The sequence below is a fragment of the Saccostrea echinata genome, unplaced genomic scaffold (assembly GCF_033153115.1).
Source record: "Saccostrea echinata isolate AGI-Se365-2 ecotype Australia unplaced genomic scaffold, CSIRO_AGI_Sech_v1 ptg000033l, whole genome shotgun sequence".
NCBI lineage: Eukaryota > Metazoa > Mollusca > Bivalvia > Ostreida > Ostreidae > Saccostrea > Saccostrea echinata.
This window is the reverse complement of record NW_026889782.1, coordinates 16707817-16729397: the sequence shown is the minus strand read 5'-3', so window position 1 is coordinate 16729397 and position 21581 is coordinate 16707817. Positions and strand designations below refer to the sequence as shown.

Genomic DNA, 21581 nt, shown 5'->3' with positions numbered 1-21581 from the left:
CCTTTTTTTGTTTAAAATGCAGTTGTATTTGATATTAAAAAAGTCTAGTTTTTGATTTGAAATTTATCGTGAGGAATGGTTGAATTACTTTCCTTTTATTTTCATAAAATTGACTTCTGGAAAAAGAAATATTTATATTTTCCAAAAATCTTTGTTGTTTTTGAGAATCATATCTGATTTACATGATTTGTACAATACAGTGTACAAAACAGGCTTAGAAGCATGGTATATTGCAATTATACTAAATGTGCATTTTGATACTTGGCCCCGAACTTTTGCCTGCATTAATTTCTTAAATATTCTATGACATTTTTTTTTAAATATTATTATTTATTTTATATTTTCCTCTAAGCAACTCTTTTTAAGTATTGATTTATCTTTTTTTAAAAAAAAAAAAAAAAAAAATAACGGTAAAGTGTAAGCTGAAGGAAAAACACTGAATTAACAACCTTTGTTGTACCGAGCAGTAATAATCATTTATTTAAATATTTATTGCTCTGCTAAATATGAAAATTTGTGAAATATTGGAAAAAAAATTAACATCGCAAATGTTTTAGAACGCTGGCACCTCAACAATTGAGAACGGTATATTTCATACCTCTTGAAGCTCCGTTTAATTTCACAATTTATGTTTTCGAATTGACTTGATTAATACGAGGGTTGTTCGGAAAGTTCGTGGACTATGCCAGTCTTCGTTATACTATCTTCAAGAAATTAAAGATGAGCACATTACCATTTGTAAAAATATTTAATTTCTTGATGTATAAAGTTTCATTTCATGTGCTTTAATAGAATTCATGTTGTTTAATTTTAAAATCAAAACGTTTTGTAACCACGGAGCGAACTCAACAACACTGTAACGTCAAAAACATACCGACATAATGTTCTTAAAAATACTATCCCTATACATTCCACCGATATTGCCCAATACCAGTGCACTCACTAAAAACGTTTCTCTATCACTTGAAATATATTTTGCTAGTTATTGCTCTAGTAGCATCATTTTGATTGTCAATGTTATATTTTTTTTCCACTGTACAAGTGTGCTTTCACAAGATCAGAATCTGTGAAACGCCAAACTCTTAGCGTAACGTTACTAACTTTTAAATGTTTCGATCAGATTTTTACAGATAATCCATTTTCTCACAGATCACCGTCGTCTAAGCCAAGTAGTCTATCATTCAAATACCACTTGTATCATGTACACACACATGCATGGCTTGCTTTTGACATATTTCCTATTCCTCTGGCATTTTCTGAGTTTTTTTCTGGAGTTTTCCAAAGTATAACACAAAATTGTGTGGTTAAATGCTGCTCCGTCACGTTCTAAGGCGTCATCTTTCTTGCCTTTTTCAATGAGGACTACCTATCTTCTGAAACTGGTTTCTTTTCAACTAAGCAAAATATTATGTAATAATTTGGAATCGGAAACGATGAAACAATTCTTAACTTGAAACGTTGAATTTTTCCTTTTTTGTGTCATTTTACAGAAGATATGACTTCAGACATTTATTTAGTGTTTTGATTGTAAATTACAAAGTTTTGACCTGCTCCAGGGTCCGATTTTCGCATTTTTTGAGTCTAAATAAGTTTAAAATAAACCACGATATTTAAAAAAAAAATAATACACATCATTTGAATTTACTGTAGAAATATATCTTCCAAATTTGGATATAATATGACGTTAAGCAAAAACGTTGTGACGGTAGTCCACGAACTTTCCGAACAACGAACTAATTTGTAAGTAAATGCTTTAATTATTGTCATGATTTTTTTCTCTATAACGGGTGTTTCGATTATAAATATACGAGGGTTGTTTGAAACTTCGCGGACACATTGATTTACGGACACTTTATTGTGTACTTTTGAAAAATGAAGTATGTCTGATTAAAATCTTATATTTTGTTTATTAGTACATGTATGTAAAAAAAAATCAGGCCCGTATACTATAATTTGGAATATATACAATAAATTTTTAAATGCAGTCAAAGGATTCACATACCAAAACCTTGGGGTAACGTGACAACTGTTAAGCTTTTACACAGTTCTAAATATCTTTCTTTTTTTTTTCTTTTTTTTTTTTTACTTTTCATGTTTTTTCCTACTTAAAAATTGAATAACTATAACAGGCCATTTTACTTTTTTTCGCGAAAATCTTCTTCTTTTTTTTTTGGCCTATCGGATGATAGTGATATCTTTAAATCAATATCAAAAACTATATAGGTATGAAAAAATGCAAACCCATATGTGCAAGTCTGTGCGATATGCGAGGCATTGGTTATCGCAGGAGTTAATCATCAAAAGTATCAATCCTTCCATTCTTACAAAGCTACTACTATTTGAATACTTTGGTCCAAGGTACGTGAAGGCAATTCCTTGCAGCATCGAAAACAGTAATGTTTCTTTCGGGTATTTTCCTGTCTGCACAGACAATTTTTGAATAGCTCGATGCTCCAAGACGTTCAATGACGTTGCCTTTCTTGAATTTGTTTTTAAGCATTTATCAATTTTAATTAGCAATAAAACTGTTATAACCCCTTCAGTTTAATTCAAATTTACGCCAAATGACTTTTCATGAATATTGTAGAGACAGGTGAATTATCAGAAATATATATTTATGCGCTACAACAGTGCGAGGTTTTATTTTTAAAATGTGTATGCATTGTAAAAGTGCGAAAAAGGGATATGCTCCGTGAAACAAATTTTAATCTAAATGATAAAGTTTTATATTTTTCAAGGATCATCTGCAAACACCAAATATTTCCATATTAATTGGAAAATACGTATAACTTTGATCTGCATATTATAACTTGTTTCATGCAAATAGAGCGCTCACAATAGAACTTGTCTTCGAACTTTTCTAACAGCCCTCGTATATGCTTTTTTAGTTTGATTGACAATTATGTAATTGGTAATTTAAGTGACCCTCACACTCAATGTTTTATAACTTTACTTAACAAAACCTTTTTATAACCCTTTCATATAAAAGGCTAAAATCTGATTGGTTTACATACACTGAACAATTTGAAATATCATTTAAATATTATAAAATGACATAATTGACGAAAATTAAATTACTTTGTTTGGTTGTTCCTTACTCCTGTATCAGGCTTAATTTTTTATAGGAGGCATAGATCGAAATATGTTGAATGTATGATTTGATTATTAAATCATATGTTTTGTCAGTTATGCTGACTCTTATTAGATTGCTTTCGGTTATGCGCAGTTACAATTTTAAAATAGAAAAGCAAACCATTATTTTATAAATCGTAATTAAACTAATTTTTTAAAACAGATTTTTTTCTGGTTGTTTTAATCACGCCACTGCAACGGCCTCTTACACTTATACCGATGCGTATCTATTTATAACTTAGTGTGGCCTAGATTCATTGACATTTCTGTTTTATATCTCAGATTCTCAGGAACACATGGAAAACCCTCTTCAGTATGTTAAGTGTTGTCTACGCTTATGTGATTGTTTTCGGCATTTTAAGGGATTCCGATGGATTGGGTAAGTTTTGGATGTGGTAAGGAGTATCTTTCTTTCTTAAATTAAAGAAATAATTCTTCAGAAGAATTCTTTCGATTGACTCATACTGGAAGTTTTTTTTTTACCGTTTCTGGTTTAAGGATAAGTAGATTAAACATCAAAAAAAATAAAAAAAAAAAAAAAACTTACCTGCCTCATTTAAGAACCATGGCTGTTTTTATATGCCCGTAATCGAAGGTTCGGGGGCATAAAGTTTTTGTCCTGTCCGTTCGTCTAGCTGTTTGTCTGTTATTCTGTCTGTCCACAAAAACTTTAACCTTGTCCATTTTGATTTGTTGGCACTATGGCTTTTATATTTTACATGATATATCTTGTGACAAGATCTTTCTTGCGGTACCATCACATTTGACCTCTTGACCTGGACCTTGGAATTTGACCAACTTTTGCAAAGTTTTATTAAACTTAACTATGACTATAACTGTTGAACAATTAGTACTAGCGCTTTCGTTCTTCAAATCTGTATTCCGTGTGGTAAGACCTCATGGGGTATAATATGTTTGACCTTGACCTTGGAGTGTGACCCACATTTTCAAAACTTTAACCTTGGCAATAACTTTGAAACGGTAAGTAATAGGGCTTTCATATTTCACGGGTGTATTTCTTGTGACAAGACCTTCCATTGTATATCAACAACTTTGACCTTGAAGTTTGACCTAATTTCGAAAAACTTACACCTTGGTCATAATTTTTGAACAGACGGTGCTAGGGTTTTCATCTATCACAGGTGTTTTCCTTATTACATGATATTCCCCTGGGCACCAGTAATCTTGACCTTGATGTTTGATTTTTTCTTTAAAAAAAACTCTAACCTTTGCCATTATATTTCAACGGTTGGTGCTGAGGCTTTTATATTTCACAGTTATTAGTCCCCTACCGGTGAAACCGGAGGGGACTATAGGTTTTCTCTAAGACTGTCCGTCCGTCTGTCTGTCTAGCTGTCTGTCTTTCTGTCCGTCTGCCTGTCCCTTTGTCAGTCTGTCCCACTTGGTTTTCAGCATTTTTTTTCTAAACGCTTGCATATATTGAGCTGATATTTGGTATGTGAGTTTATCTTGATAAGTTACAGACCAAGTCTGCATTTCCTTCCGCTTCAATGATTTTTGACGGAATAACGACCTTTTCAAATTGTCAGGGTTTTCCGCAATTTTTTTCTACACGCTTGCATATATTGAGCTGAGTATGGTATGTGACTTTACCTTTATGAGTTATAGATCAAGCTTGCATTTCGTTCTGCTTCATTGATTTTTTATGGAATTATGGCATTTTCTATTTTTAAAGGGAACCAGACTAAACTTGCCGGTAGGGGACTAGTATTGCTAATGCAATACTATCAGAATGCTTGTTTACCTTGTGACAAGACCTGTCTTCGAGTAACATTTTCTGTCTCTTGAACCTGACCTTTGAGTTTGACTTGCATTTGAGAAACTTTAACCTTCGCCATAAAATGCCATACGCGTGCAACATTAATTCACAAACACATCTTTTTTTAACAAATGTTGTATATATTGAATTTCAAATAAGATTTTAAAGAAAATATTACAAGTTTACAAATAACTGTAAGCCAATAGCGTAGGACAGTAAAAATTTTATACTGGAAAAATAAATCTGCCCCATTGGTAAAAGTGTTATTCAGTATTTAAGAGTTAGTTGTATCTGTTATAAATGATTTCTCACGTGGCTAAATGCTTTGAAGTAGTTGCTTTAAAAGAACACTTATAGTCATTTATTTGGTGAAAAATATCTGACACAGTTCATAAAGTAGGATACACCAATCAACACACACACAATGAATTCAAAACAACATTAGGTTTCCAGTACAAATTTGAATCTTTTCAGAAGTAAATGATAAATACAAAAGAAATCAATGTATAACTTTGATTTCAAAATAATAAACTTTTTTTTTATTTTAAAACTGATAACACTTAACAGTTGGTATATTTATTTTTACTCTTCCAACAAAAAAATAACCCTTTTAAACGCAGTTACTGATCCTATGAAGTAAAATGCAATAATTGTTTTCCAGAAAATCTAGCTCTGCGGAAACATGCCGTCCAGTCCTCAACTCATCGAATAGCATGGGGAGCCAGTAAAGCCGTGGACGGGGATAAGAGGTCCATATTATAATTCATGTGGTGTGACTCAGACCGGTCAGTCTAATGCTTCCTGGTATGTAGACAGGGATTTATCAGGACCTTCTCAGGGGCCGAAATTCGGCCCCATTCCCCATTGAAAATGAGTTCAATTTTTCCCAATTGGGCAGTATTTTTTCCCAATTGGTGAACAATGTTTTTTTTATTTAATTATCTTGGAAAAAACTTAGTAAAATTGTCAGATTGTCTGTAATTTTCCTCTATTTATCTCATTTAGCAAAGTTACAGTCATAACAAGTTTAAAAACACTGTAAGTAAACATCGCCGACTTTTAATCCGAATTTCCTCCGTTTTTTTTTTTTTTTTTTTTTTGAAAATGATGATATTGTGCAATAATACATGTATAGATTTTTTAAGTTATCTCCACCTATTCAATTGATCTACGAGTGAATGGTAAGAACTGTAGGCATATATTTCAGAGAGAAACATATATTTTCAATGCATTTTTACAAATTAAAAGGGGACTTTGAGAAAATGTGTACTTAATATCATTTTTTGCAGGAGGTTTATAATCTCCAGAAACAGATTTTAATCACCTAAATTGGAGTCTGATACACAGATGTTCTACCCAAGTTGTATAAATACTCTATACTCACTGAAATCAAATTTAGTTTTATTAGTCTATTATTGATAATTGATCTTGTATATGATGAAGTTGGATAATATTTAATTGTCTGTTTGGTTGCCCAAAATTAGAGTTCATGCTGAAATGTTAAATGAATTACACCTGAATACATGACCTAAGCAAGATTCTTTAATTTTTCCCAATTTCAGCAAATACCCGATAATATTTTCCCAATTCCCTAAAAATGGCGTTTCCCAAAATAGGCTGATAAATCCCTGGTAGATCTGGAGAAGGTAGTGGGGACCCATCATGTCACGATTTACTACAGATTCGAGGAAAACTGGGGTAAGAGTTTAAGCTTTATCAATTTACAATTTACTATACTTCAGAGGAAAACTAGGGTAAGAGTTGAGTTTAAACATTACCACCATTTCAATATCCACCACAGAGTAAAGTAATACATAGGAATGACTTCATATATAGATCGTCGTTTTTTTTTTGTTTTGTTTTGTTTTTTGTTTTTTTTTTTTTTGATTTTTTGTTTTGTTTTTTGTGTGTGTGTGTTTTTTTTTTTTTGTTTGTTTTGTTTTGTTTTGTTTTTTTTTTGATATGGAACGTAAAAGTATGCATCAATTAGCGACGGAAATAAAATGTATTTAAAAGAATGTCATGTCTTCATGGAATAGGAAGGGAAAATATCATTGTGTTATATTTTTTTAGTGTTTTGAAATTTTGATTTGTGTAACAAATAGATAAAATACCCTTAGACTGATATTTGAGTGCACACTTACACAAGAAAACAAAATATTATGTACCTTACTGATGACATTTGCTATTCTAGTGTTTGTAATTTTTTTTAGACGTCATGTAGAAATAAAATGAAAGGGAAATTAGTTTTTCATGTTTAAGTGCACTGCACATTTTGATAATATCTGCCCTTTTTTCAGATATACACTATAGTGGAAGATTTGCAGGATTTTTCCTCTACATATCTGACGACACGGCATCACGGCAAGCTCTGTTATCACGAGATACAGAACAGACCAGGAACCCCCAGCCATATCATCATACTGGAATGTAGCATGTGGGGGAGATATGTTATCATTTACAATGAAAGAAATCCTGAACTCACGTATCCGCAATTTTATTCAAACATCGCCATCTTAGAACTCTGTGAGGTTGAAGTATACGGTATTTATTTATTTATTATAGAACATATATATATATATATATATATATATATATATATATATATATATATATATATATATATATATATATATATATATATATATATATATATATATATCAAGAGGCCCATGGGCCACATCGCTCACCTTAGCACTGTAGCTAGGAAAAAAGCAGAAATCAGTTAAAAAATGAAAAGTTTCATATATAGGTGGTCTCAAACTACACCTAAAAGGGGGGTCATGATTTGAAAACCTAGAATCTACACTACCTGAGGATGCTTCCATATCAATATGACCAATTATTGATTTGATATTTTTGAGAAGATTTTTGAAGATTTTTTCCTAAAATATATTCCCTTGTCAAACTTTGATTATCCATTGTTCCCCCCGCCCTACTCCCGGGGATCATGATTTGATAAACTTGAATCTAAACTACTTGAGGATGCTTCCATATACATATGACCAATCATGGCTTTGCTGTTCTTGAGAAGAAGATTTTTCAGGATTTTCCCTTGTGTTCCTGTGAAGAACTTTGATTGTTCATTTTGGTCCCATCCTACTCCCGAGGGTCATGATTTGAACAAATTTGAATCTACACTATGTAATAAAAATTTCAGTTTCAAATTTTCTGGCCCAGTGTTTTTTATTAGAAGAATACCAGGTATTCCTAAAGACTTTTTCCTATATATTCTTTTATAAAAACTTGATCCCCCATTGTGGCCCCACCCTACCCCAAAGGGTCATGACTTAAACAAACCTTAATCTACACTATCTGAGCATGTTTCCATATCAATTTGACTAATCATGGCTTTGCTGTTCTTGAGAATATTTTGACTTTTTTCCTATATATTCCTTTGTAAAACTTTGATCCCCATTGTGACCCTACCCTGCCTCAACGGATTATGATTTGAAAAAAAAATAATCTACACTATATTATAAAAGTTCCACATGAGTTTCTACTTTTCTGGCCCAGTGGTTCTTAAGATTTTTTAAATAATGCCACTAAATTTTCACTTATTCATAATTATCTCCCCTAGAAAGAGGGCGTGGCCCTTCATTTGAACAAAATTGAAATTCCTTTGCCCAAGGATGCTTTGTAGCAAGTTTGGTTGAAATTGACTCAGTGATTGTGGAAAAGGAGTCGAAAATATTAAACGTTTACAGACGGACGTCGGGCAAAATATGAACAGAAAAGCTCACTTGAGCTTTAGGCTCAGGTGAGCTAAACCTACAAACAAAACAAATCTGTTAACAGGCAATAAAACACGATCCACTGGAAATTCCAGAGGTTGAATCAGATTAAGCTAAATAGCTATAATACTCCAAAAGGATTAAATCCCAGTTCTTTTGATTAGTACATATAACACAGAGAATGGAAGTAAGATGATATTTATTGTCAATATGAATCTGGTTGAAAAGGGCAATTTTGTTTTCAGCTGTCCATTAAATAATGGTTTTAAAACTCATTAACCGTCCACCAAATAAAATTTATTTGATTTTCTTTAAAAAATGGAGTTAATATAATTTTTTAATACATGTAGTTGTTACACCTGACATTTAAAGAAAATATCCTTAACTTATTAATGTACTTGACAACTGTATCCAAAACACTATCTTTCCAAATATGTTTCGCAAAAATTACTGTAAAACTAATAGATTTGTAGAATTTTCTTTTTCTGCAAATGATGTTTCAGGAAAAGTATGATTTTAATTATCTTGCAAAATAAAACAAAATTGTCTTCTGTATGTGAGGTATTCGTAGCAATTATTTTTCTTTAGGCTGTCCGAACACTATGCAGAGTGAAGGAGAGTGTCTGAATTGTCCCTCCACTTGTGAGGACGGAGTCTGCAACGCAACGACGGGGATGTGTTTCACTTGTCCGTCTGGGTTCACTGGTGATTACTGCAACGAAAGTGAGATTTGTTAATTATACATCTCTTATGCATGGGCCTTTATCACGTTTTATTATCTCTGAGATGGAAACCATTTCAATTATATAATTTCAAACAGCTTGTGGACTTGGTACTCACGGACATCGATGTTCTGGTTTTGCAGAGACGGAGAACCATGTGATCATATGACAGGCTATTGTTTAAATGGATGCGCTTATGGAATGCGTGGAGATTAATGTACAGACGGTGAGTTCTAATCGTTCATAAGGGTAACAATATTCGATTTTTCTACATTGTAGCTATTCTAGATTAGTGAGATAGAAATACAGATATTTATGAATCCAGGAATATATATGCTTTGAAGAAATTCCTTTAGATGGCGAATCAAAGTTTTACATAGGAATATTTAGGAAAACATCTTCAAAAATCCTCTTTTCAAGAACAGAAAAGGCATTATGGTCATATTAATATGGAAGCATCCTCAGATAGTGTAGATTCCAGTTTGTTCATATCATGACCCCTGGTGATAGCGTTGGGCCACAATGGGGGTTCAAAGTTTTACATTGGAATATATAGGAAAAATAATCTTCCCAAGAACAACAAAGCCATGAGTAGTCTATTGATATGGACATATCCTCTGGCATCCAAATTTGTTCAAATCATGATCCCCGGGGTAGAGTGTGGCCACAATGGGGGCTCAAAGTTTTACATAGGAATATATAGAGAAAAAAAATTCAAAAATCTTTTTCTCAAGAACAACAGAGCATCTTCAGATAGTGTAGATTCAAGTTTCTTGAAATCTTGACCCAGGGGGTTGGGTGGGGCCACAATGTACTATCAAAGTTTAACATATGGATGTATAGAAAAAAATTCTCAATTTTTTTTTTCTCAAGAACATCATAGCTATGTTTAGTCACATTGATATGGAAGTACCTTGAGGTATTGTAGATTCAAGTTTGTTCTAATCATGACCCTGAGGGTAGGGTGAGGCTGAGGCTACGTCTATAAAAATCAGGACCCCGGTGGGGGGATGGGGTCTTAAAGGAAGAAAAGTTTTACATAATATTGTATAATAGAATAAATCTGTTGATGAAAAACAGCAATGCCCACGGGTCTCTTGTTTTAAATATTTTCTCAGATTTTGATTACTGCATGCAAAGTGAGCTTACAAAGTAAGTTCATATATTACTTATTTCAATTACTTCTTTTACTTCATATATAGTCTGTCAACCTGGAACGTACGGACAAAATTGTACACAGGAGTGAGGGATTTTCTGTAAAAGATCACGTGTTTGTCATCACGTGACAGGAAAATGTCAGAATGGACGTAAACAAGGCTTCAGTGGAGATACATACGAAGAGAGTAAGATATATTCATAGTATTCCTGAATTCACTTAGATAAAGGTCTTTCAGGTGCAGAAGATCCAAACCTATCAATTTAGGATATACGTATATCATATATTGATTTGAAAATCACATATTTTCCTTTCAATATTTAGGAAAAAGAGAGTTTTCAATTTTCATTGTTACGTATGAATGTCAGTTACTTCGTATATTACATTCCAAACGATTTCTTCACATCGCAACTTCATACTAAATAAAAAAAGATAAAGTTTAAATAAATACTTCTGCTACCAGCTAGACAAAGTTATAATCATTTCTTTATATTTGCAGTTGAAGGATTACCTTTTAGTGTTGATTTTATGCACGCTCTGTTTGGAATGTTCCTAGCTGTCATCTTTATAAATATTGTATACTTCACGATGTTCTTAGTTAAGAGGTGAGTCTCTTTAGTTCTTACATATTTAAGTACATACGCAAGCTAGTTTTGACCCTTATAGTCTCATTCATTGTATAATTTAAGAGTTCCAGTAATTGAAGGACCTTTGTGCAGCTTTTGTAATGATTTTTACCTTCTCCTAATAAGGTTTTAGGAAATACCATCTACTTGTATATGCTAAACTATACTTTTGCTTATTTTTCCTTGAATATCACAAGAATTTTCTATTAAAAAAATGCATGAAGGTTTATTTCTTTATTGATAAACTAAACCCTCTTATCCTTACGATTTAAAATCATTAAAGGACTTTATCTTTGCAGATTTAGAAAGAAAATTGACAACATCGTAACTATAAATTTCAAACATCCAATATATAGATTTGACAACAAGAGGTTCAAGGACAAAGATGAAGATCGCTACAATGAACGGCTGCAGGAGTTCAATGGTCTCGTTGAAAATATTTACGAAGGATATGAAAACACTTCATAAAGGCTTTATGTAATGGACATCCTGGAGCTTCTTACGAACAGTTTGTTTCAGTGTATTATAGACAGTGTGTCAATCCATGTTTATATCTCTGTAGAGACTGTTGATTTAAACGGCACAACAATATCATTGGTGATACGATACGATATCGGTGATGAAAAGCATTTAGGTATAAATGAATCCTCATAGCTTTAATATTTGAAATGCATATTAGCATTTTAAGTTGCTGAAATATTTTCGATGTACCTAAACTTGATGTGGTTTTTGTATGTCCAGAAATTATTGAACTGCGTAATGATATTTTTGTTTTACTGACCCTTTAAATACAGTTGTAATATCAAAACAATTGAATACTTTACTTACTTGGACATATTTTAACTTGCCAACGGAGCTTTTTTTTTAATGTCAAGGGTGAAATATACATTATGTAGCTTACTATCTTTGTTAAGCTATTGGTCAGGTACATGGCTTCAAATCATCTTTAAAAGGTGTTAATTCACTAAGGGATTGATTTCATGCCATTCTAATCAAATAAAGTAATAACATAAATACAAAACAATTGGAAAAAAAATTTCTCATTTTACACGGTACATAACATGCATAAATTATTTATATATTTTATTAAAAAAAAAAGACCTAGAAAGGGAGACAATTTTAATATTTTTTGTTGTTGATGTGGGGAGATGTAGATGTCGATTTCATGCGTAAAAATACTTGACTAATAAAGTTGCCTTAAAAAATAAAGATTATGTACCAGCGTCATCGGTTTAAGCACAGGTTGCATAGCCCTGTCCGACGTTGCACTTGATTTATAACAACATAGTAAAAAGAAATATATTTTAATCAAATTACATTATTTTTCTATTTCTTTTAGTGTTGTTGAAAAATCGTATATACTAATTTCAAATCAATGAACTAAATACACCAATAATTTCCAGTTTTTATTAATTATATTGTGTCTGACATTGTTTGAACAATAATTAACATAATTTTATGTTTAGACGCTGCTAACTCTGATGGCTGACGTCGCTTTGCCTAACATTTTTTTCATACACAATTTTTACGATTCTGACTATCTGTGGTACTAAATATTCAGAAAATGGCGAAAGTCGCTTTTTGCGACACATAAAACTTTTATTAAGCTTTGACTTGTTTTAAAATAAGAAAATAATCTTTATATAACGAAAACTTTCTTTGAAAAATTATTTTTTTACTGGTCAGTGCGCATTGTGATCTGAAAAGAATTAATCATAATACAAATATCAAGTTCAAACGATTTCAACCCAAATATAATGACTTAAGAGTTTCATAACAAATATTTCGGTATACAAAAAGAATAGCTGCAGAACTGTAGCGTTACGGTTTTATATTTTAGTCGTTGACCATAACACTACAGATCCCGTTATGCAAAAAAATGTGTAATTTACGGCGCAAGATTTTTTGCACACTTTGGGGATGTATTTCGCCATTTTCCAGCATTTGTCAATCAACTACTTTCACTTCCTAATTCTAGACATATTCTGTAACAAATTTGTATATTTTATCCATCTCTTTCCCCTTTCTATTCGTGTACAGACAAATAAACTCGCTTGTTGTGAATTTTATGCCATCCAACAACAAATTCACAACACATCATATATATTAAATTAAAACTCGTGGAAATCAAAAGTATTTACTTGCTAAGAGAATATTCAAAAATTTTAATGAAACACATAAACAAATTGATTGACCTGTTCACGTCCTTCAGAAAGAAATCACAAAATACACTAATTTTGAACATTTTCTTTCATCTAAAATATTTATGTGCCATGTTTTCTTCAAATTATTTAGAATTATATCTAAGGTTAACAAAAACATATTTAATCATGGTTGACCGCATAAAATTTTACAAAACAGTCTTTTGAACATGTAAACCCCAATTTTGGAGAGTTTAACAATCATTACAACGATTACACTCCAATAAAAATAATATAGTTATCTATAGTTAATCATAGTTTACCTTAGTTTAATATATTTAACTAAAGTAAATCAGTTTCAAAGGTATCACTATGTTAAATTAAAGTTTTCAAATTTATAACTATTGTGTCATAGTGATCATTAAAGTTAATCAAAGTTTTCAAGGTTATCACTATAGTAAATCAAGGTTTCCAAATTTATTACTATAGGAAATCAAAGTTTTCATAGTGACCACTATAGCATTTCAAAGTTTTTAAAGTTAACTTTATAGTGTCATGGTGGTAACTATAGTAAAACATTAGTAATGTAAGAGGTAAAAATAACGATCGATCTCAAAAGATCCACAAACAATACAAATATGTGAAGCGGGCATAAAACTCGGACCTCTGGAAATTCAACAGGTGGAACAGATGCTAGGGGTAAGAATTCCCTGTTGACCTGTCTCATCCGCCATGAGCTCTTTTTATAGATCAGGTATAGAAAAGGTAAACGGAACATTCCGGTGTCAAATTCTGTATAAAAACAAACATATAACAATTGGTATAAAACACTCAGCCAAATTACGACCCAATGATAGATTATAATTATGTTATATTTGCTAACAAGGTCATTAAAATGATATTTTACCTGTTCTCTGTATTACTAAATAAACAAGTTTTTTTTAATTAAATACACAGCAGTATCTTAATTGTTATACATCTTGTAATACATATGTACGTGTTAGACTACAGATATTTTAATCTTGCAGTGTGTCTATTCTGGAAAAGGCAGGATTGCTGGGTACAGTTGTGGAATGTGAAGAAGACGGATTACTTACGGTGCATCCCCTTTTCATAAAAACCTCAACAAGTCATTAAATAGAAAATATGCACACACTTAAAACTAATTTCACTTATCGACATGTGCGATGTGCCTGTGAAGTTTATGAAATCATGAATTTAAGTAACTTGACCGCGTCTTTCAGTACTGTATCCGTACTTTGATTATTAAAAGAATGATAATAATATATAAAGTATTCATTTATTGATTTTCTTCTCTCTTTGCTGTTCAAAATGATCATTCTTTAATTGAATTAAATTAGTTTTTGATGTTGTAGGATGTTCTACTTCACACACTTAATCAGATGCTTTAAAAAGATTCACGTTGTATTATTCCTTTATATTCAGATTTTATAACTACATGTACAATCAATTACATTTTCAGTGTCTCTTTATCAATCAAACCAATCGTGATATTTATTTTGTAACAATTTTGTGTACAGTCACTAGTAAGAAAAACATGGAGAAGCTGTACTGTTCTACTTGGATTTGCCAGTGAACCCAAAAATGTTCAAATTTGTGTTAACACTTTAATTTATATATACAAGTGGTCAATATGGAAAACAAGCAACAGTATTAAGTATGAAGATACAAAAAATACTCTGTACTACTTCATTCCTCCAAAAAGCATTCTCGAAAGAAATAAAATTAACACTCCAGCTTAAAATTAACTTCAATGTATATTTTCCCATTTATTCATTATTGCAACACATTTAAGAATCACACCGGATAGCATATACGAACAAGAAATTCGGAACCACCCTAACAAAAAAGAACTATAGTTAACTATAGTTTACTATAGTTAACTATAGTTTACTATAGTATCATAGTTTTTATCATTTTAGTAAATCAAAGTGTTTTTACGATGGATTTCAAAGCGTTATATTTTTGTTCTTCAATTCATACCTGCACATTTTTTGTATTGAATTGAAATATTATTTGTATATTCACACATTATTTCCAGATTTTACATTACTGTTATCGAATTTTAAAGATTTTAAGCTTTGACATCTCAAAAAAAGTTCCACAGTAAAGTTTCATAGTAAATCAAAGTGTCAAAGTTTTCACTATAGTTAACTATAGTAAACTATAGTTAACTATAGTTAATTTTTGTTAGGGTAAATTGAATCCGATAGATACATGTATTCTTTGTTTTGTTATACAATTTAATTAATATACCTGTTTTTAATGTATGATATGAATAAATATATGAGATATTGTATTTAGATATAAAGCACCCTGCGTGATGCTGTAGGGTTTACTATTATATTTTGTTATAGAGGGAGCTTAGTCAGGGCCCCATCCCTGGTAGCTGTCCTATATATCACCTTTAATGTTATAGGCCTGGGAAATAAATGTGAAATAAAAAATCTTCTCTCGACGATATTTAGAGGGAAAATTGTTTTCACGATTTAATAACCACTGAGTATTCTACTTTCTAATAGTTTAAAGTTCCCATGCCAGTGGCTCACACCACTGTTTAAGGTTAATCCTCTCGAACAATAAGCAGGTAAACTCTTTCTTTAAAATGAATACTTATCCTCTTGAACAAAATCATGATTCTTGAGTCCATGATCTAGGATTCGGATATGGTACATTTGGTCATATTAAGTAAACCTAACACGTAGATTTTACTTGATAAAGTCGAGAAATGTTCTAAAAAGCATAAGATTTATTGACAAACAAGTGATTTAATATTATTTTGCAGGGTCGTCAAAAGGTTTGTGGAAAGGAAATACCCCTCCTAAACGCAATGACTGCTTTAGTTAAATGGAACCACGTTGGTGGAATATAATTTTTTTCTTCAAAATTTAAATAACAAAATGTGGCAGCAATACTTTGAACAAATAAACAATTTGAATTTATTTTGTTTTAAATTTTATATTTTCTATTTTATAAATGGAGTGTCGTCACACCAAACTCATTCCAAACCCCCCTTGTCTTCTTGGCGGTCTTGGTTTGCCGCGTTTATATTTACCGATCATGATATAATATGATATTAGGTGATACGATTAAACCATTATGTGTGAAAAATGAATATACTAAAGCAGTATTTTTTTTTTGGCTAATGACTTCTCTTTGCAATGATAAGACGACAACTATCTCTATCATTCCACATTTATTCTTTTTTATCTTTCTTTTGGAATATAAAAAATGCACTTATGTTTAACTTTCATTGAATAAAAACAATGTTTTATCCAACAAAAACCGGACCTTGTATAAAATGTGTAGTTGCTGAGGAAGTTGTAGATTTCATGTGATCTATAAATAAAAAAAAACATTTATAACTTGATTACTATAAAGAGAAAACAGAAAAAGACAACATAAGGACTTTAATTGATAATTTCAAAAATGTGAGATAATACGTAGTTGATACCTGGGCACGGCTGTATGTTACATGCCTCAGATTCCAGGTCCTTGCCAGGACACGGTAGTCCTCCATGAGAAGGTGGCGGATTTTTACATTCCCTTACTCTGATATGTATTCCTCCACCACATGACATGTCACAAGGCCGGAAGCGACCTCAATGACCCCAAATTCCATCAACTAAGAAAATATAGATTTTTGTTTAAAATTCAAACTTCATTTGCGCTGAAATTTGAAAGCAAGTTAATAAGACAGATTAGAATGCAAATAAAATAATCAATTTTCAACAAAGAAGAAACAAGATGTGTCTGTGAAACACTGATGCCCCCATATGGCAATTCATAGCGAAGGATTAAGTTTCTCAAATGCAAGTCAAACTCCCAAGGTCAAACAAAATCAAAATTGTTGGTACCCAAGGTATGGTATTGTCACAAGACATACACCTGTGATATTATCAAGGTTAAAGTTTTTTCCAAAGAAGCTTAAACTCCAAGTTCAAAGGGTCAAAATTGTTGGGACTAATGGGAAGGACTTGTCACAATAAATACAGTGTACATTTTGAAATATGAAAACTCTAACATCAACCGATCAAAAGTTTTGGCCAAGATTATTATTTTTTTTAAAAGTAGGTCAAACTCCTAGATCAAAGTCAGGGTCTTTTCACAAAGAATACACCTGTGAAATATGAAAGCCCTAGTACCAACCGTTTAAAAGTTATGACAAAATTTAAAACTTTAAAAAGTGGGTCCACTGAAAGGGTCAAAATTGTTGGTACCCGAGGGAAACTCCTGTCACAAGAAATACACATGTGTAATATGAAATCCCTAGCTCCAATCATTTAAAACGTATGGCTAAGGTTCAAGTTTCTGTAAACTAGGTCAAACTCTAAGGACAAGGTCAATAGATCAAAAATATTTATATCAAAGGAAAGGACTTATCACAAGGTATACACATGTGAAGTATGAAAGCACCAACCATTCAAAGGTTATGACCAAGGTTTAAGTGTGGTAAAATTCTGCAAAAATGGGTCACACTCCAAGGTCAAGAGTTAAATATGTTGGTACACAGAAGAAAGGGCTTGTCAGAAGGGATACACATGTACACATGTAAAATATGAAAGCCATAGATCCAACCAATCAAAAATTATGGCCAAAGTTAAGGTTTTTGCGGACAAACAGACATACAGACAGACAGATGGACAGGGCAAAATCTATATGCCCCTGAATCTTCGATTACGGAGGCATAAAAGAGAGACGCATTTTTTTCATTAAAAATTACAATTTTGATTCAAATATGATAACCTGGCAAGAAAAGTAAATATATAATCATTTAACTAAGTATAATACATACAGAGAAAACAAATCGTATGCTAATACTTGTTTTCATATCCGTCAACTAATAGTGTAGGAGAGAAGCTTTTGAAAATTGTCTGCAGAAAAACATAAATAAGAAACCTGGACACGCTGTGAGGTTGCAAAGTATGCCTTCCGTTGAGTTTCCTGAACAGTCCTGACCCCCATATTGAGGATGTGGCTCAGAGCAGGTGCGCGTTCTGAGCCGTAAACCTTGACCACAACTACCACTACAATGTTCACTGAAGTTTGACCATGCTGACCATCCTCCATCGACTAATTAATATTGAACGGAATTGTTAAAAGCAGTCATAATAAAATACAGCATTTTTTTTTAAAAATATCATTATTAGTATTTTTTTTCTTTTTTGCTTTTAAAAAGTGTTTTATAAGGTAAGATGAATTTCATGTTATAAATTTTTAATATATCGGGTAGCAGTCAATTCATTTCCAACATGACAACTTTTCATTGTCCATTACATGTAATTGCCACTTGGTAAATCTTACAGGTTAACATACATGTACATATCACAAAGATGGAAAAAAAATGTATCCTCTCTCTTTCTCTCATGAGCCTTTAAAAACTAACGTCTTAGTTTCATAAATTTGATTTCATACTTGGACAGTGAAATATGTTACATCCTATCGCTTCAAGGGAATTGCCAATGCAAGACAGACCACCATTGGCTGGGGCCGGATTTGTACAGTCTCTGAATCTCAGTTTCCAGCCTCCACCACACGATTTATCACAAGTACTGAATCCTCCCCATGAAGTCCAAGATCCATTAACTATTGAATACCAAAGATTATGTATTTTATAATATTTATTTAAAATATAGTTTAGAACAAGTGAAAGTTTGTTTTTAGCAATATGAATGGAATTTTCGTTTAATTGTTGTTTACATATTTCTCAAACTTTCTAATAAAAAAATACCCTATCAGTATGGGGTTTTTTTTATCTGTATAATGTATGTTTAAATTTTTACATACTCGAAACTTTGGCAGAACTGAGAGTTTTGGCTTGCAAGAATGAAAATAGCGATTACCGGTAGGTTTTTCATATTTCATGTAAAATAATACTATTCATTTTGAGTATTTTTTCTGATCACAATGTACACAGTCGACAGGGCCCAATAATATACAGTACCTGGCCATAAGTCTGTGATGATAAAAATGGCTGCCAAAATATCAAAATTCAGAAAGCCATTTTTTTTTCTTTCCATAGAGTGTATACAATAATTAAATGACGTCATTTTATAAAAGTGACGTATTATCTGTCAAATAGTTAGCAATTGACAAGATGGCTACTAAAGGTAAACAAATCTCTACCCCTATGAAAAATGCAATAATAAGTATGATAGTGGATATACCCAACAGGACATTGCTACTATTCTTTCTGTGAGCCAGTCTGGGATTTCCAAGTTTCTTAAGCGATACCAGTGAAAATAAGCATCGAAGCGGACGCCCTAGAAAAACTGATGTACGAGGTGATCGTAAGCTACTTCAACGTGTGAAACTCAGCAGACGGCAAATTTTGTCGGAAATAACTGATGAAGTGAACTTAAAATTACCAAGTTCCATCTCTTCACGGGCGGTAAGAAGACGTTTGCGATTTTTTAACTTTACGAGAAGGAAAACAAGGAAGACTCTGATAATTCAGTCTGTAAACAGCACTCGCCGTGTAAATTGGTGTCGAGGTAAATTACACTGGACAGTGAAAGGTAATTGGAAAAAGGTGATTCTCAGCAACGAAACTCAGGTTGTGATTGTTCAGAATAAGAGAGTTTACATCTGGAGAAGAACGAACGAAGTATGGCGACCTGGAGTGTCTTGGCGTCCGTGGAAACGGAAAGTACTCGGTGATGTTTTTGGGATCTATTACTTATGAAGGAGTCGGAACATTTACAGAAGTAGATAGGATTATCAATTCCCCCAAAACATAAACATTTTGGGTACAGATTTAGGACCTGTTATTATGCGTCATTTACCGAATGGTGACTATGTATATATTCCAGGACGACAATACACTGGTTCACTCATCTAACGCCTGAAAATTATGGAAAACCGGAATGAAATTAAATGTCCAACTTGGCCATCACAATCTACAGATATCAATGTAATTGAAAATGTGTGGAGAACCATAAATAGGTACAAAATTCATAATCGTAAAGACCTTATCATGAAAGTAAAGGAAATATTGCGGTCACTGCCTCAGCACTATATTCAGAGCCTGTACGCTTCAATTCCAAGGCGAATTCGACAAGTTAGTAAATCTAAGGGTCATGCAACTAAATGATAGAGATAAAAGCCTTAGGGTAAGTACTTAATATGTATGGAGTTTTTTTTCATTTTTGCATTTTTTTTATGTTGTTCACGTTACCGTACGTTACGTCAGCCATTTTATGACAGACTTATGGCCAGGTACTCTAAAACCTGCTTATTTTTAGTGTTTAACATCGAATAACAGTGAATGCTTGATCCAAACTTTTAGATTGATGGAGTTTGGAAAGTTGTCTATCCAAAAAAAAATCTCCGGTATTTTGTAATACTTTATACAGGGTTATTTTCACACTGTCACTGATGAAATAATTTTTACCTTTTTTAATTTGCTCAGAAAGGACAATAATATAAGGGGGAAAACGGCCCTTTAAAACTAGCCCATTTACGACACGCGCAAAAGGACTTAAAATATTATAGTGTATTAGGGGATATGAATGTCGTCGTATGCAGAACTCTGTTGAGAAATGAAACAAATACGCTTAAACAGTCACATTTCAAACTTCTTTATTTTAAAGGGATTCTTATTTATCATGAGTATCTGATATAAATAAATTATCTTTGTTGTATCCGACAAATCAAGCGCAATGTAAACAAACATTTCTCTGTATGTACTTACCTGGACATGCCTCTGACCCGCAGTCACTAGACTCCTGTAATACTACATTACTACAACATCCTCTACAGGTCCTATATCTGTGTTGTGTACCATTACCATCACAGGTAACATTACAGGCTGTCCACTCGCTCCAAAGAGATAAAGTCTGATGATAATGAGAGACTCCAGATGCTGGGATAAAGCAAAAAGATTTAGCAAGAATATTCAAAGTATATTCAGAAAATACTGTACGTTTAGGAAACTTATTTCAATCATAAATGTTAATAAAGTTAGTATCAGGTCATCCTCATTAACATTTTAAATTGAAATGTATTCTTTTCTTCTATATTTAAAGATGTAATTCAAACACACATAAGTACACAATGTGCCATTTGTTTGTTCGAGGTATTTGTTTTGTTTTTTTTAAACTATGTTCAATCTCCTCTCGGTCATCGCACGCTTTCTATGTGCAGTAATTTGTATTGATTAAATAATGGCCGTCAGTTGAGCTTCTGTGTCGGCCAGTTTACTCCCATGATATCCGATACAACCTTGCATAAACATCCGCCATAAAGTAGTCCATGTCATTTTTCTGAA

At 32.2% G+C, this 21581-nt stretch overlaps 1 protein-coding gene and 1 long non-coding RNA gene across 2 annotated transcripts; one reads left to right on the top strand and one right to left on the bottom strand.

The window, feature by feature from the left end:
* Nucleotides 1-6543: 6543 nt before the first annotated feature.
* On the top strand, nt 6544-10705 carry LOC133198708 (multiple epidermal growth factor-like domains protein 6). Its single transcript, XM_061334727.1, has 5 exons — nt 6544-6610; nt 7213-7456; nt 9235-9369; nt 9467-9594; nt 10571-10705. Exons 1-4 carry the CDS (start codon nt 6575-6577, stop codon nt 9535-9537), a joined length of 486 nt encoding a protein of 161 aa, XP_061190711.1. The 5' UTR covers nt 6544-6574; the 3' UTR covers nt 9538-9594; nt 10571-10705.
* Nucleotides 10706-16620: 5915 nt separating this feature from the next.
* Nucleotides 16621-18377, bottom strand: LOC133198706 (uncharacterized). Its single transcript, XR_009722556.1, has 3 exons — nt 18212-18377; nt 16767-16937; nt 16621-16651 (listed from the first exon to the last, which is right to left on the bottom strand). It is a non-coding gene; the product is annotated as an uncharacterized LOC133198706 (long non-coding RNA).
* Between the last annotated feature and the right edge of the window lie 3204 nt (nt 18378-21581).